General features: G+C 37.0%; 1 protein-coding gene and 1 pseudogene across 3 annotated transcripts; one reads left to right on the plus strand and one right to left on the minus strand.

Moving 5' to 3' along the window:
• Window positions 1-16,106, minus strand: part of LOC129093870 (Fc receptor-like protein 5) — a 44,041-nt pseudogene that overhangs the window by 477 nt on the left and 27,458 nt on the right.
• On the plus strand, window positions 8,024-14,852 carry LOC129093637 (uncharacterized). Of its 3 annotated transcripts, XM_054601711.1 has the most exons (10): window positions 12,117-12,244; window positions 12,527-12,646; window positions 12,798-12,813; window positions 12,915-13,003; window positions 13,156-13,206; window positions 13,315-13,362; window positions 13,476-13,538; window positions 13,848-13,904; window positions 14,224-14,289; window positions 14,392-14,852. In XM_054601711.1, exons 3-10 carry the CDS (start codon window positions 12,809-12,811, stop codon window positions 14,397-14,399), a joined length of 387 nt encoding a protein of 128 aa, XP_054457686.1. In that variant the 5' UTR covers window positions 12,117-12,244; window positions 12,527-12,646; window positions 12,798-12,808; the 3' UTR covers window positions 14,400-14,852. The 3 variants fall into 3 exon arrangements, 1 of the variants encoding a protein (XP_054457686.1); XR_008531297.1 differs by lacking the exons at window positions 12,915-13,003; window positions 13,156-13,206; window positions 13,315-13,362; ... (2 more) ...; window positions 14,224-14,289; window positions 14,392-14,852 and adding exons at window positions 8,024-8,102; window positions 8,939-9,186; window positions 9,613-9,873; ... (1 more) ...; window positions 10,467-10,769; window positions 11,224-11,487 and having other exon boundaries at window positions 11,982-12,244; window positions 12,798-12,815; XR_008531298.1 differs by lacking the exons at window positions 12,915-13,003; window positions 13,156-13,206; window positions 13,315-13,362; ... (2 more) ...; window positions 14,224-14,289; window positions 14,392-14,852 and adding exons at window positions 8,085-8,102; window positions 8,957-9,186; window positions 9,613-9,873; ... (1 more) ...; window positions 10,467-10,769; window positions 11,224-11,487 and having other exon boundaries at window positions 11,982-12,244; window positions 12,798-12,815.

Here is a 16,106-nt window from a genome sequence, read left to right on the forward strand (position 1 = left end):
ACACAGTATATACTGTACCATGTTCAGGTTCTTCAGAGCCTCTGATTGTTTCATAGACACAAGAATCACCTACAGAGCAGTGAAAATCAAATCAAGGTCATATCGATCATTTTATTCACATTATATGAATTCTGTAATCTCCTTAAACAGATAACCAGAAATGGAAAATGTTAGGTTTAAAGTTAATGATAAATTATTTAAATAATCAGGATTAAGTCTGACCATGGAGAAGAGAAGCGTAAGTTCTGTCTTGAGTTTCAACCTGGTTGGTCATGTGGTCTGTAGCTGGGCTCTGATTGGTGCTCTGAGACCTGGTGGGCCCAAAACATGAAGTAAACACAGTGGATTTAATGAGGAACATGTAAAGTACTGCTGTTCTGTTCACAATGAGAGAAGAGAGTGTTGTACCAACCTCATGAGGCTTGAAACTGTAAAAAAAAGAAGAAGAAAAATAAATTTACTGTTACATGGTTTTATATTGCATTTTTTTCTATAGTTACTACAGTACATGTAATTACATCTGTGACTTTGACTTCTTAGAGTGTAATCAATCTAATATCTGAAGGGAAATATCTCACCTTTTGACTTTCTGTAGCGAAACAGAAACAGCAGCAGGAGAATAATCAGTAAAACTCCACAAACCAGACCAACAATCAGCAGCACGGGAAATGAAGAGCTTTCTGCTGCATCTTCAGAATCTATACACAAATACACATACACATACATTATAGATACACAAGTATTAGAACACATACACTCATATACACTTACATAAACCCTTGATCACATACAATTAACCTTTTACTGCTGGTCATGTCACATTTATATTTGTATGTGTCTTTACTGAATACAAAATTGTATTAAACTATATTGTCTTACACAAACAAACGGTTAATAGCCAACATCTAATTCAGTTCCAACTTTTCTACCTCAGACTGTAACACAGATTACAAAAACTAAACTGGTTTTAATAATACTCACATTTTACTGACAACCAACTCTGTGCTGAAGTCAAACTCCACCAACGTTGTGTTGAATCTGTTCCTTTACAATAATAAAAGCCTTCATCTGACTTTGTAACTGCAGAGATAAAAAGCTCCCCACTGGTATGACTTTGGATGAGTTTGTCATTTTTATAGAAATCCACATTATAAAGAGCCTTTTCTGTCTTCAACTTGCAGCCAAGAGTGACAGAATGTCCCTCAGTCACAGGATGGACAGGGCTCACCAGGATAACACCACCGTCTGTAAAAACATCAAAGAATAGGAAGTTTTGTTCAAAAACATCAGCTGGTTGAACAATCTGACGTACAAAGATGAGAACATATTTAATAGTTTAAAAATAAAACATTAATGTCAATTAATGTCAGTTCGCTACAGAATGGTCTGAAAAGGGAGAAACTGGAGGAAAGAAGCTCGAGCCAGATAACTCTACAGCTTCCCCTGGTTTAAAATAAATGGTTGATATTGTCATAAAGATGTCAGTGAATCACAAATACATTTTCTTGGTCAATACTGAGAAATGACACTGGAACAAACTAAACTTTTAAACAAAATTTTTTGTCAAAAGAGATATTGAGTTAAACTCATTTTGAAAATAAGTTTGGTTAATACTAGTCACCTACAAATATCAAAACTATATAATAGAATGTTGAAATACTTAAAAAACTAAAATCTTTTAAAATAATTTAAACTCACTCTGTATAGTGATGTTGGCTGCATTGCTGAACTCTCCTGTTTCAGACTCACACCAGTACACTCCACTAAACCAGTAACGGTCCATGTTGCATGTAGATCCAGTCATTGTCCCCCAGAGAGAACAGGATGTCAGGTAGTCAGGTTCAGTAAACCTCCTCACTCTCCACTCAGTAGAGTTTCCCTCACAGCTCAGTGACACTGACTCTTTGCTGAAGTGCTGAACTCTGTCAGGACTCACTGTGAGAGAAGCTGCTGAATGAAAACCTGAAAAGCAAACACATAATGAGGGGACAAACAAAACACAAAATGTAAGATTAAGAAGAGCATCATTTTAATAATCCTGTTTATTTATCATGTTTTTAATCTTTTTAGTTTTTGGTGAATAGAAACAAAGGACTGTAAAACATATTCTGTAAAACATATTACCAACTGGAAATCAAATTTATTTTTAACCCTTTGAAAACAATTAAAGTAACTAGTTAAAAAAAATGTAAAACTCAACATTTGATTCCAAAGTTTTTTGAATTAATGTGAACAACAAATTGTGTGTGAAGATAAAAAGGAGGGTCAGGAGATTCACCACAATGTTAAAATTCACATTTATTTTGATGCTGTTTGAGGGAAAATGTACATGAATGAAAAAGTCTGAACAAACCTACCTCCAGACCAGACGAACTTAGGTTTGCTATACGAAGTAAAACACTGGATCTCCTCTTCCAGCTCTGCACACATATCCTGCTGTGTGCGTCTGTCCATGAACAACGTAGGAATCCTGTTCAGTCCCATGGGTGCTACCAGGTAGAAGCTCATAGCTGTAGGAGTTGTCTGGCAGGTTGGGAACAGCCTTATACCAGTAGAACCTCCATCCTGCTGATGGATGTTCAACACTGCAGGTCAGAGTGACAGAGTCTCCAGGACTCAGCCATAATGGAGACACAGTGAGGACAGGCTGAGGTTTATCTGTTGAAAAGGATTTCACAGAATAAAGACATGTTATGATGAGACGTTGGTGGATTACCTGCACTATTTTCTCCGTTTTCAAATGTTAATTAAACACATGTGTGAAGGTACACTGTCTTAAAATATATTAACGAAACTAACATTTAAAATATTCTGTTTACATTCAGTAAAATAAAAATGATGACTTACTGGATTTTATTGTGAAAGTGTTGCTCCGTTCTGTTGAAGAGGTTTCATCTTTCAGTCTGCCCTTACACCAGTAGTCTCCTCTGTCTGATGGTCTAATCATGGAGCCTCTTGGGTTCTGAGGTCTGTATGAGCTGGGTGTTCTCCATTCATACTCCCACTCCGCCTCTCCTCCATCTTTTATTTCACAGGTGAGAGTGACGGTCTCTCCAGAGTAAATCTCAGGCCAGTCGGGTTGCAGAGTCACAACAGCCCTGTTAGTGACTGTTCATGATCATCAGGCCCCAAACAGAAAAGTTAGAAAAAGTTAAATATCATGATTTTTTTGTGTGTTAGTCTTAATCCTTATTCAAGAATACTCTTTTCTGCATTTTGTATTTCATATCAACGAGCCAATTTAGTTCCTTACCGACTGGATCACTGTACTCTGTGTAGTAAACTGGTTCTCCTCTTCCTCCTCTGCACCAGTAGACTCCTCTCCTGAGACACTGATTCGTCCATTTGAGAGGAGATCATAATCTTGTGTGTTCAGGGGTTCAGAAGTGTTCTTGCCTCTGAACCAGAAGTATTTCCAACCAGATGATGATGATGAGGACGATCCCACAGAGCAGGTCAGGGTCACTCTGCCCCCTACAGGAGAGCCTTTGATCAGTTGGGCCTTTGGTCGTTCTGTTTTAATGTAGAACAAAAACATAACAATGGAAATTATTGTTCCTGTGAATTAGTCCAGTTTGATGAATTATTTAATTTAATAATCTAATCCAGCATTCTTGGTGGTTCAACAATTTATTGATAAAACAATGTTGAAAATATTGAATCACTTCTAAATCTGTGTATATTATTAAGGTATAGTAAAGTGATGGAAATCAACAGAAGCCATGTTTATGTTTCACACTTATTGACCACTGAAGTTGTTGGTTAAATTAACATTACATGGATTAAAGTGAGTACAAACACTTTTAAAAATGGACAAAACTTTAAACACAACCTTCTTTTATTTTAACTGTCTCAAAGATAATTCAGAGAAATCCTCACTCTGACAATGCTACATGTCTGCAGCTCCTTAATATGAAAACTATATGGGGTTTTTGGTTTTTTTCGTTTCAGATTCTTAATCCTCAAATTTACACATGTAAGAGCTCCCATCTGACATTAGAGAAATGGTCGTTTCAACTGTGTTTTGATGGTTTGTGTCCATTTCAATAAGATGTCCGTCTTTGTAGAAGTCAGCATTCTTCTCCTTTCTCTGATCTCGATGCCTACAGCGAAGAGTCACTGATTCTCCTTCAAACAAGGAGGATGCAGGAGTTTCTAGGATCACATCTTTGTCTGTGTAACAAAGTTAGTTCCTTGTTTAAGAGAATCAGTTTAATTAAATGAATAATGTAACAAGGTATCAGTGATTTATGTTTTTTACATAATTAGAATGTTACATCAAGTAGGAGACAAAAGAAGAAGTCAAAGTCACTCTTCCTGTAATAAATAATGACAGGTTCACTAAGTAATGAGTACATTTCCCCTGAAGGAGGCGCCACACTCACCTGTTAAGTGTTTGATACATTACTGTTATCAATAATTAATATCTAGCTTAATTTCTAGAATGTGTTGTCCTGTATTTATTTTTCAAAAGTGTTAAAATTGTTGTTTGTGGTGTTGACAGCTGAACCTGGTCCATCTTTCTTTGTTTTATTTTAATGATTAAGATTATGTGATAATTGGTATTTGTTACAAATGTTTGTACACAGACGTTCAAACTTGTCGGGCGTTAGGACCCAGGGGAGCACAAGTGATGCATGGACGCCTGAATCTACTACTGCCGACGTGCAAGCACGACGAGGATCAAGAGTAGTGTAATCTATCATCTGTAACCAAGCAACCAATGTACTTCCTGTTTACACCGCGCATGCTCAGTGTAGTAAATCGTCACGTGATATTCGTTTTCAGGGGAGCAAGTCTGGACACTGAAACGCACGTGTGGACGGAGATCTTAAAACGGGTTAATGTGGACATGGCCTGAATCTTACACTAGTTAACATTTATACATTATCACTACATTATATTATATTAGCACTTTATCAAACAGGATGATCATAGAAACATGGCTCATGAATAAATAAGTGCTTTTAGTGAACTTGGTCATGGTGGTAAAACTTTAAATCACTTACCTGATACAGTTAGAGAGACTTTATTACTTTCTCTTCCGACACTTGAGATCATGTGAAATGCAAAACACTGATATTCACCACTGTAGCCTGTAGTTAGAGATGGTAATGTAAATCTCTTATATTCTCCGTAGTGGATAACATCTCCACCATTCCTCCTGATTAAGTAATACCAGTCAGTGTCTTTTCCTTCACTTGTGTCACATATGAAGGTAACAGACTCTCCAGAGAATAAAGTGGACCAGTTTGGCTCAACAGACAGCACAACATCTAGAAACAAACAACAAATGCATTGACTGAAATGTGTTTTATTTTTGGTATTTATCATACTTTAACAAAAGAGAGAACATAAATAGTATTTGTTAAAGAGTGACAATAGGTGGAGAATTGTCTATGCATTACCTTGAGCGTGTCCACAGTAGAGGAGGATATTCAGAGCTAAAATAAAGTTTGAAACTTCATCATACATCATCAAACTGACAGAAACTAATAACCTTATGCATTTAAAAAGTTTTCTCTATGAGAACTATGATATAAACATAGAAAGTACTCACAGAAAAGGCCCATCAAACGTAACAGAGTGTGTCCCATCCTCACATCCAGCACTGAGGAATGCTTCTACATTGTGTAAAGAGAAAGCTTGAAACGTATGAAGCATATGGAGAAATGAGGAAATGAAGAGAAAAAGAAGACGCATTTCAGATACATTCTGGATCAGAAGTCTTCTCTGACTTCTGCTTCTTTACATGGTCTGTGTTTCCTTCCTTTTACTGAAAGCTCAAACAACCAGACTGGTTTGAACACAGCATGTTTTTTTTATGCTCATAAGGCATAAGACCATTACATTTAAATCGTCTGATATTGGAGATATATTTCAATTTCCTTTCTACATATATGGTCATCAGCAAAGGGTCAGTGATTCTTGATGTTACTGTAAAAGCAGCTGCACAAAGTCAAAGGTTTTCCTTCTAGAATTAATAAACTACCTACCTGTCAACAACACACGCTTTTAAAGATGCAGATGAAACTCAGGTGTCGTACTCACTTTGTCATCCATGGTCTTTCTCACCAAACTGATGCAATTTGTATATAAAAAATATGTTTGTTCTTCAGTTTGAAGCTAAGTATCTGTTCTCATGACACTGATAGACGGACAAAGAGGGTGATTGAAGGAAATCCAACCATCAAAACACTGAACTAAACTGTTTTGTTCCGTTTTGCTATAGAGATTACTTTGCAACTAGAGTCTGAGAAAAGACAAACCACACATATGCTTCTCAGCAAGAGTAAAAATACCTTTCCTGTTCCTCTTCACTCTTTAACGGGTGTGTTGCTGCTGGTTAGATGGTGTCATCACCACATTCACACCTATGCATATCTGTCTTTACACAGAAAAGAAGAGGGGTGACGTTATGTGATGTAGGCAAACATTTTTAGATCTAAGAAGGCAAAATCGTATCAAGTGCAATAAATTGCTCATAGATAATATAGAAATTTGACAGAATCTGATAGTAGGTCAGATTTTATTTCATTCAAAAGGTAATTTCATGAATGCTTTCAAGTTTGGGCCAAATATTTGTAGATATCTTTGTGATGCGTTAACGTGTCAAATGTGTTGTATCCGAGCATTACAGGTCATCAACAAAACAATCTAGACAACACATTAAAACATGTATTTATTGTGAAAAATGATTCTCCAAAATGATTCTCCAACAGATCATAGATTAAACTTTTTAAATGCATGAGGTTATTAGTTTCTGTCAGTTTGATGATGTATGATGAAGTTTCCTCAGTCTGTCCTCACTGTGTCTCCATTATGGCTGAGTCCTGGAGACTCTGTCACTCTGACCTGCAGTGTTGAACATCCATCAGCAGGATGGAGGTTCTACTGGTATAAGGCTGTTCCCAAAAATGTCAGGCAACTCCTACAGCTATGAGCTTCTACCTGGTAGCACCCATGGGACTGAACAGGATTCCTACGTTGTTCATGGACAGACGCACATACATATGTGATACATGCTGTTGAGTTGTATTGTGGTTGACTGTAGCAGAGCCCTGATTGGTTCTCAGAGACAGGATCGGCCTTGAATAGTTGGTGAAATATAGTAAATATAACAAGAAATATGGAAAGTATGTTAAAGTTAAGAGGAGAGAGTGTTACTAACTCAAGAATTTGAGACACATTTTCCAATAAACTATAGTTGTTTGTAGTGTGATGTAGTGTGCGACTTTCTCCACCTTTCTCTGATATCTACCTGATACCAGAGGAAGTGTGTGTGTTTTCAAGATATGTGCTAAAAGTGTGCTGTGGTCAAACTATTCTATTTGTGTGAGCTTTGTGTTAAAGGGAAGGAAGCTAAACTGAAGAAGAAGGTGGAGGAAACATCCAATCAAATGCTGCAGTTCCAAAGTTTGCACAAAGTGTGAAAGCCACAAAAGCGTCACTCAGAAGCAGAGTGACCGAGTGTCAGTGCTGGATGTGAGGATGGGACACACTCTGTTACGTTTGCTGGGGCTTTTCTGTGAGTACTTTCTATGTTTATATCATAGTTTTCATAGATTAAACTTTTTAAATGCATGAGGTTATTAGTTTCTGTCAGTTTGATGATGTATGATGAAGTTTCAAACTTTATTTTAGCTCTGAATATCCTCCTCTACTGTGGACACGCTCAAGGTAATTATACAATTTTACTTTTTTTATATATTCACTCAAGACAATTCTCCACCTATTGTCACTCTTTAACAAATACTATTTATGTTCTCTCTTTTGTTAAAGTATGATAAATACCAAAAATAAAACACATTTCAGTCAATGCATTTGTTGTTTGTTTCTAGATGTTGTGCTGTCTGTTGAGCCAAACTGGTCCACTTTATTCTCTGGAGAGTCTGTTACCTTCATATGTGACACAAGTGAAGGAAAAGACACTGACTGGTTTTACATAATCACGAGGAATGGTCAAGAATTTTACAGAGAATATAAGAGATTTACATCAACATCTCTAACTACAGGCTACAGTGGTGAATATCAGTGTTTTGCAGATAACAAGTTCTCACGTGTTAGAAGAGAAAGTAATAAAGTCTCTCTAACTGTATCAGGTAAGTGATTTAAAGTTTTACCACCATGACCAAGTTCACTAAAAGCACTTATTTATTCATGAGCCATGTTTCTATGATCATCCTGTTTGATAAAGTGCTAATATAATATAATGTAGTGATAATGTATAAATGTTAACTAGTGTAAGATTCAGGCCATGTCCACATTAACCCGTTTTAAGATCTCCGTCCACACGTGCGTTTCAGTGTCCAGACTTGCTCCCCTGAAAACGAATATCACGTGACGATTTACTACACTGAGCATGCGCGGTGTAAACAGGAAGTACATTGGTTGCTTGGTTACAGATGATAGATTACACTACTCTTGATCCTCGTCGTGCTTGCACGTCGGCAGTAGTAGATTCAGGCGTCCATGCATCACTTGTGCTCCCCTGGGTCCTAACGCCCGACAAGTTTGAACGTCTGTGTACAAACATTTGTAACAAATACCAATTATCACATAATCTTAATCATTAAAATAAAACAAAGAAAGATGGACCAGGTTCAGCTGTCAACACCACAAACAACAATTTTAACACTTTTGAAAAATAAATACAGGACAACACATTCTAGAAATTAAGCTAGATATTAATTATTGATAACAGTAATGTATCAAACACTTAACAGGTGAGTGTGGCGCCTCCTTCAGGGGAAATGTACTCATTACTTAGTGAACCTGTCATTATTTATTACAGGAAGAGTGACTTTGACTTCTTCTTTTGTCTCCTACTTAATGTAACATTCTAATTATGTTAAAAACTTAAATCACTGATACCTTGTTACATTGTTCATTTAATTAAACTGATTCTCTTAAACAATGAACTAACTTTGTTACACAGACAAAGATGTGATCCTAGAAACTCCTGCATCCTCCTTGTTTGAAGGAGAATCAGTGACTCTTCGCTGTAGGCATCGAGATCAGAGAAAGGAGAAGAATGCTGACTTCTACAAGACAGACAGCTTATTGAAATGGACACAAACCATCAAAACACAGTTGAAACGACCATTTCTCTAATGTCAGATGGGAGCTCTTACATGTGTAAATTTGAGGACGAAGAATCTGAACCAAAAAAACTGAAAATGAAACGTAAGTAGTTTTCATATTAAGGAGCTGCAGACATGTAGCATTGTCAGAGTGAAGCAGAGTGAAGATTTCTCTGAATTATATTTAAGACAGTTAAAATAAAAAAAGAAGGTTGTGTTTAAAGTTTCATCCATTTTTAAAGTGTTTGTACTCACTTTAATCCATGTAATATTAATTTAACCAACAACTTCAGTGGTCAATAAGTGTGAAACATAAACATGGCTTCTGTTGATTTCCATCACTTTACTATACCTTAATAATATACACAGATTTAGAAGTGATTCAATATTTTCAACATTGTTTTATCAATAAATTGTTGAACCACCAAGAATGCTGGATTAGATTATTAAATTAAATAATTTATCAAACTGGACTAATTCACAGGAACAATAATTTCCATTGTTATGTTTTTGTTCTACATTAAAACAGAACGACCAAAGGCCCAACTGATCAAAGGCTCTCCTGTAGGGGGCAGAGTGACCCTGACCTGCTCTGTGGGATCGTCCTCATCATCATCATCTGGTTGGAAATACTTCTGGTTCAGAGGCAAGAACACTTCTGAACCCCTGAACACACAAGATTATGATCTCCTCTCAAATGGACGAATCAGTGTCTCAGGAGGAGGAGTCTACTGGTGCAGAGGAGGAAGAGGAGAACCAGTTTACTACACAGAGTACAGTGATCCAGTCGGTAAGGAACTAAATTGGCTCGTTGATATGAAATACAAAATGCAGAAAAGAGTATTCTTGAATAAGGATTAAGACTAACACATAAAAAAATCATGATATTTAACTTTTTCTAACTTTTCTGTTTGGGGCCTGATGATCATGAACAGTCACTAACAGGGCTGTTGTGACTCTGCAACCCGACTGGCCTGAGATTTACTCTGGAGAGACCGTCACTCTCACCTGTGAAATAAAAGATGGAGGAGAGGCGGAGTGGGAGTATGAATGGAGAACACCCAGCTCATACAGACCTCAGAACCCAAGAGGCTCCATGATTAGACCATCAGACAGAGGAGACTACTGGTGTAAGGGCAGACTGAAAGATGAAACCTCTTCAACAGAACGGAGCAACACTTTCACAATAAAATCCAGTAGGTCATCATTTTTATTTTACTGAATTTAAACAGAATATTTAAAATGTTAGTTTGGTTAATTTATTTTAAGACAGTGTACCTTCACACGTGTTTAATTATCATTTGAAGACGGAGAAAATAGTGCAGGTAATCCACCAACGTCTCATCATAACATGTCTTTATTCTGTGAAATCCTTTTCAACAGATAAACCTCAGCCTGTCCTCACTGTGTCTCCATTATGGCTGAGTCCTGGAGACTCTGTCACTCTGACCTGCAGTGTTGAACATCCATCAGCAGGATGGAGGTTCTACTGGTATAAGGCTGTTCCCAACCTGCCAGACAACTCCTACAGCTATGAGCTTCTACCTGGTAGCACCCATGGGACTGAACAGGATTCCTACGTTGTTCATGGACAGACGCACACAGCAGGATATGTGTGCAGAGCTGGAAGAGGAGATCCAGTGTTTTACTCTTTGTATAGTGAACCTAAGTTCGTCTGGTCTGGAGGTAGGTTTGTTCAGACTTTTCCATTCATGTACAGTAAAATAAATGTACTTATTGTGGTGACATTTTCCCTCAAACAGCATCAAATGTTGAGTTTTCTAAACTTCATGGACTGAATTTTAACATGAGTGAATCTCCTGACCCTCCTTTTTATCTTCACACACAATTTGTTGTTCACTTTAATTAAAAACTCTTGAATCCATAATCCAATCATGTAAGGCTACTAAATTACACCTTTTTTACTAGTTACTTTAATTGTTTTCAAAGGGTTAAAAATGTATTTGCTTCCAGTTGGTAATATGTTTTACAGAATATGTTTTACAGTCCTTTGTTTCTATTCACCAAAAACTAAAAAGATTAAAAACATGATAAACAAACAGGATTATTAAAATGATGCTCTTCTTAATCTTACATTTTTGTGTTTTGTTTGTCCCCTCATTATGTGTTTGCTTTTCAGGTTTTCATTCAGCAGCTTCTCTCACAGTGAGTCCTGACAGAGTTCAGCACTTCAGCAAAGAGTCAGTGTCACTGAGCTGTGAGGGAAACTCTACTGAGTGGAGAGTGAGGAGGTTTACTGAACCTGACTACCTGACATCCTGTTCTCTCTGGGGGACAATGACTGGATCTACATGCAACATGGACCGTTACTGGTTTAGTGGAGTGTACTGGTGTGAGTCTGAAACAGGAGAGTTCAGCAATGCAGCCAACATCACTATACAGAGTGAGTTTTAATTTATTTCATATATTTTTAGTTTTTTAAGTATTTCAACATTCTATTATATAGTTTTGATATTTGTAGGTGACTAGTATTAACCAAACTTATTTTCAAAATGAGTTTAACTCAATATCTCTTTTAACAAAAAATTAAGTTTAAAAGTTTAGTTTGTTCCAGTGTCATTTCTCAGTATTAACCAAGAAAATGTATTTGTGATTCACTGACATCTTTATGACAATATCAACCATTTATTTTAAACCAGGGGAAGCTGTAGAGTTATCTGGCTCGAGCTTGTCTCCTCCAGTTTTTCCCTTTTTACCATTCTGTAGCAAACTGCACTACATTGACATTGTCTACCAACATATTTAGCATTCGCCCATCTACTGTATGAATATGATAAAAAATTAAAAACTATAAATATGTTCTCATCTTTGTACGTCAGATTGTTCAACCAGCTGATGTTTTTGAACAAAACTTCCTATTCTTTGATGTTTTTACAGACGGTGGTGTTATCCTGGTGAGCCCTGTCCATCCTGTGACTGAGGGACATTCTGTCACTCTTGGCTGCAAGTTGAAGACAGAAAAGGCTCTTTATAATGTGGATTTCTATAAAAATGACAAACTCATCCAAAGTCATACCAGCGGGGAGCTTTTTATCTCTGCAGTTACAAAGTCAGATGAAGGCTTTTATTATTGTAAAGGAACAGATTCACCACAAGCTTCGGGAGTTTGACTTCAGCACAGAGTTGGTTATCAGTAAAATGTGAGTATTATTAAAAACAGTTTATTTTGTAATCTGTGTTACAGTCTGAGGTAGAAAAGTTGTAACTGAATTAGAAGTTGGCTATAAACCGTTTGTTTGTGTAAAACAATATAGTTTAATACAATTTTGTCTTCAGTAAAGACACATATAAATATAAATGTGACATGACCAGCAGTAAAAAGGTTAATTGTATGTGATCAAGGGTTTATGTAAGTGTATATGAGTGTATGTGTTCTAATACTTGTGTATCTATAATGTATGTGTATGTGTATTTGTGTATAGATTCTGAAGATGCAGCAGAAAGCTCTTCATTTCCCGTGCTGCTGATTGTTGGTCTGGTTTGTGGAGTTTTACTGATTATTCTCCTGCTGCTGTTTCTGTTTCGCTACAGAAAGTCAAAAGGTGAGATATTTTCCTTCAGATATTAGATTGATTACACTCTAAGAAGTCAAAGTCACAGATGTAATTACATGTACTGTAGTAACTATAGAAAGAATTTGCAATATAAAACCATGTAACAGCAAATGCCTATTTTTTCTTCTTCTTTTTACAGTTTCAAGCCTCATGAGGTTGGTCCAACACTCTCTTCTCTCATTGTGAACAGAACAGCAGTACTTTACATGTTCCTCATTAAATCCACTGTGTTTACTTCATGTTTTGGGCCCACCAGGTCTCAGAGCACCAATCAGAGCCCAGCTACAGACCACATGACCAACCAGGTTGAAACTCAAAACACAGATTACTCTTCTCCTCTCCATGGTCAGACTTAATCCTGATTCTTTAAATAATTTATCATTAACTTTAAACCTAACATTTTCATATCTGGTTATCTCTTTAAGAAGATTACAGAATTGATATAATGTGGTTAATATGTTTGATATGACCTTGTCTTGATCTTCACTGCTCTCTAGGTGGTGCTGTTCTCTATGAAACTATCAAAGGCTCTGAAGAACCTGAACAAGGTACAGTATATACTGTGTGTTTATCACAGAGCTGTTAGAAATACTAGAACATGATGATTTAAGGTAAATGCACAATCCCTCAAATAAAAAAATAAATCTTTATTTCAGATGAGTCCATGCTCACATACTCTGTGGTTGAGCTTAGAAACATGAAGGGTGAGTGATTTATTTTATGTAGTGAGAATTACATGCACTAGTTGAGAAGCTTTTGTAGGTCTTAACAAAGGGCAGGATTGAATTGTAATGCACTCATCTTATCTGTGTGACAGGAAAGAATAATGAACCACACGAGAGCACTGTTTACTCCAATGTGAAGATGGCGTCATCTGCAGGTACAGTCGAGTACAACAGACCTTCCTAAAGTCTTTATTGGGTGCTGTGCCACCTGCTACAGTGTAATATGTTCATACTATCACCCAGTGTCCCCAGAATCAACAATAGTCAAATCCTACACATAAGTACATAACAGCTTTTAGATTTTTTGCAATTTGTACCTCATTTTATTTGCTGTTTTTTTTTTTTTTTTTTGATATCTGCTTCTACTATGCAGTCATGAAATAAACACAAGGGCATGCCTCATTTCATTTATCTTTATTTATCCATCCATCAATATATAACTGACAATGTGGCTTTTGTTTTAGAGGACAATTTGATGTATGCCCAAGTTCACCCTCACACTAAAGACAAGAAAGATAAAGGTAAGTAAAGTCAAAATCCACCTGCAGCTGTTACTGTCCAACAGGCTTGTACAGTGTAATGTACGTTCTGTGTCCGTCCAAAACAAACATATTTCAACAATTTTAAAGTTCTTAAATCATTATTGTCATTTCCTACTTCAACCATCAGTATAACCTATTCCGCCTAATATTGTAATCTTTTTGCCCTTGTTGTTTTGTCTTTTTTTCACTATGTACAAAATAAGTTTTGTATTTCTGAGCAAATGTATATCAGTACATTGACAGCTTTAACTGGGGCATTACTGGCAAACATAAAAAAAAGTAATCTTTCCATTCATAGGAAAATCAAGATCTGCAGCAGCGGAGGATACTGTTTATTCTGAAATCAAACCAGGAACATCTCGTGGTAATAATGCAGCAGTAATGAAGCGATTCATTTTACATAGCAGTCACCTTTAAGCTCATTTTAAATAACTGTTTCTCTCTTTATTCTTTGGTTCTCTTCCAGATCAATAAAGACATCTGTATGGACAAAGCCGGTCAACATTAAAAAAAAATCAGTTTAATCAATAATTTCAGCTTTTTTTATGTAATCATTGTGGGCACCTCTTCTATTAGAAGAGCAGACAGTATTTTGTACAGTTAATCTATTAGCAGCTCATTTAAAATAAATGCATCATATGGCTTTAATCTTCTGTATATTTAAAAGTTTGGTTGACCTTTAAATGCATCAATAAAAAAAGAATTCTAGCAATATGCGTTTACTTTATGTTCTTTACACATGCAGTTGAATGTTTTTCTCATATTCGTACCTCTGATTTTGCTGATCCAGTGAAGTTCTGCTTTTGGGAACAGAAACAAATGAAGACATGTTTCACTTTCAACCATCAGGTATATTGCTTTAAATCTAAAAACCTCTGCAATTGTAAATAAAGCTCTTTGTGACAAGACATAAGTTTGAAGTGTATCAGTAATTTGTTTTACATCATGGGGTGAACAGCAGATGGCAGCATTAGACAATAGGATTCTTAGGAACACATGTCCAACCTGCATTACAACAATAAGATTCAGGTTGAAAATGAGTAAAATGGCCCTTTATTACTTACTGTGGTACAGGAAGTGTCTTAGTAACCTTCCACATTTTGTCTCCCTTGAACTACAGATCAAAATAAGTATTTAACTGTATTTAAACTAAACAGGCTGCAATGTAATTCTTCAGTGTAACTCCTCACCGTTAATATACGACCATACAGCCACACTGTCTCCGCACAGAAGACACACAGCTTTGCCCTTTACACCTTTCGTTTAGCCATTTTTTGGGGAGAGGGATAGTTGAAAGTTGACACAAGTGGTATGTAATACAGACTGAGGCCCGCGACTGACGTGCCGACACACGGACAGTGCATTGTGGGATTTGTAGTATTTTGGTGGTGCGTGCGATATACCGGCGGGCCAGCTCTAATAGTAAATAGATTTTATCATGCGGGCCAAAGATAATTCATTCACGGGCCGGATGTGGCCCGCGGGCCTTGAGTTTGACACATGTGCTCTAGAAAGACGTTAGAGGTGTAGAAACTGACCTTACATATTTTATACTGATACCTGTAGCTAATACAATATAGCAAATGTTTTTAATGCAAGACTTGTGACACCATGACCTTTTTAGGAGCTTTTATTTTGAAGGGCTAAATCTCTAAAGCTATAAAAGCAAAATAATATTGGTCTTCAGCTGTGAGTTCACCTATCAGATGGTGTTAAGAAAGATTGTTGTGTTCTCTCTCTCTCTGCAAGATAAAGACAAAGATAACATCTGCTGTCGTAAGCGTGAGTGAGTCGGATTCCGTAACGTCTGATCACCCTGACGCATCGTTTTGTCTGTTCTGTCTAGAGGATCTGGTGCAGGTCTTCTGGTCCGCTCCGGCCTCCGTGACCAGCGAGGGACGGCGCCGGCGGACGGATCTCCACTCTACATCCTAGAGCACTGTTTATTTGGTTTGCTTTGTTTTTCCAACTCGCCGTTTGAGGGACTGGTCTGGCGCGAGTTGGGACGAACGATTTTATACTATTTTACTGTTTGTTGTCTGTTATAGGGATATTTTATCAACAAGTCTGTCCTCCTTGTATGGGACCCCTATAAACCAGGGGGTGGCTACGGCAGGCCCTGTTGGATACCAGGCTGAATTGTTCAGCGAGCCCTTCCTTCTGTGTTCTTGAGGTTGGTCC

The sequence above is a fragment of the Anoplopoma fimbria genome, chromosome 7 (genome assembly GCF_027596085.1).
Source record: "Anoplopoma fimbria isolate UVic2021 breed Golden Eagle Sablefish chromosome 7, Afim_UVic_2022, whole genome shotgun sequence".
Classification (NCBI taxonomy): Eukaryota; Metazoa; Chordata; class Actinopteri; order Perciformes; family Anoplopomatidae; genus Anoplopoma; species Anoplopoma fimbria.

Bases quoted from the DNA above. Each gene is read 5' to 3' on its own strand.
- LOC129093637 (XM_054601711.1), top strand. The intron at 13,004-13,155 runs GTCAGACTTAAT...ACTGCTCTCTAG, and splicing joins TTACTCTTCTCCTCTCCATG to GTGGTGCTGTTCTCTATGAA. The intron at 13,207-13,314 runs GTACAGTATATA...TCTTTATTTCAG, and splicing joins CTCTGAAGAACCTGAACAAG to ATGAGTCCATGCTCACATAC.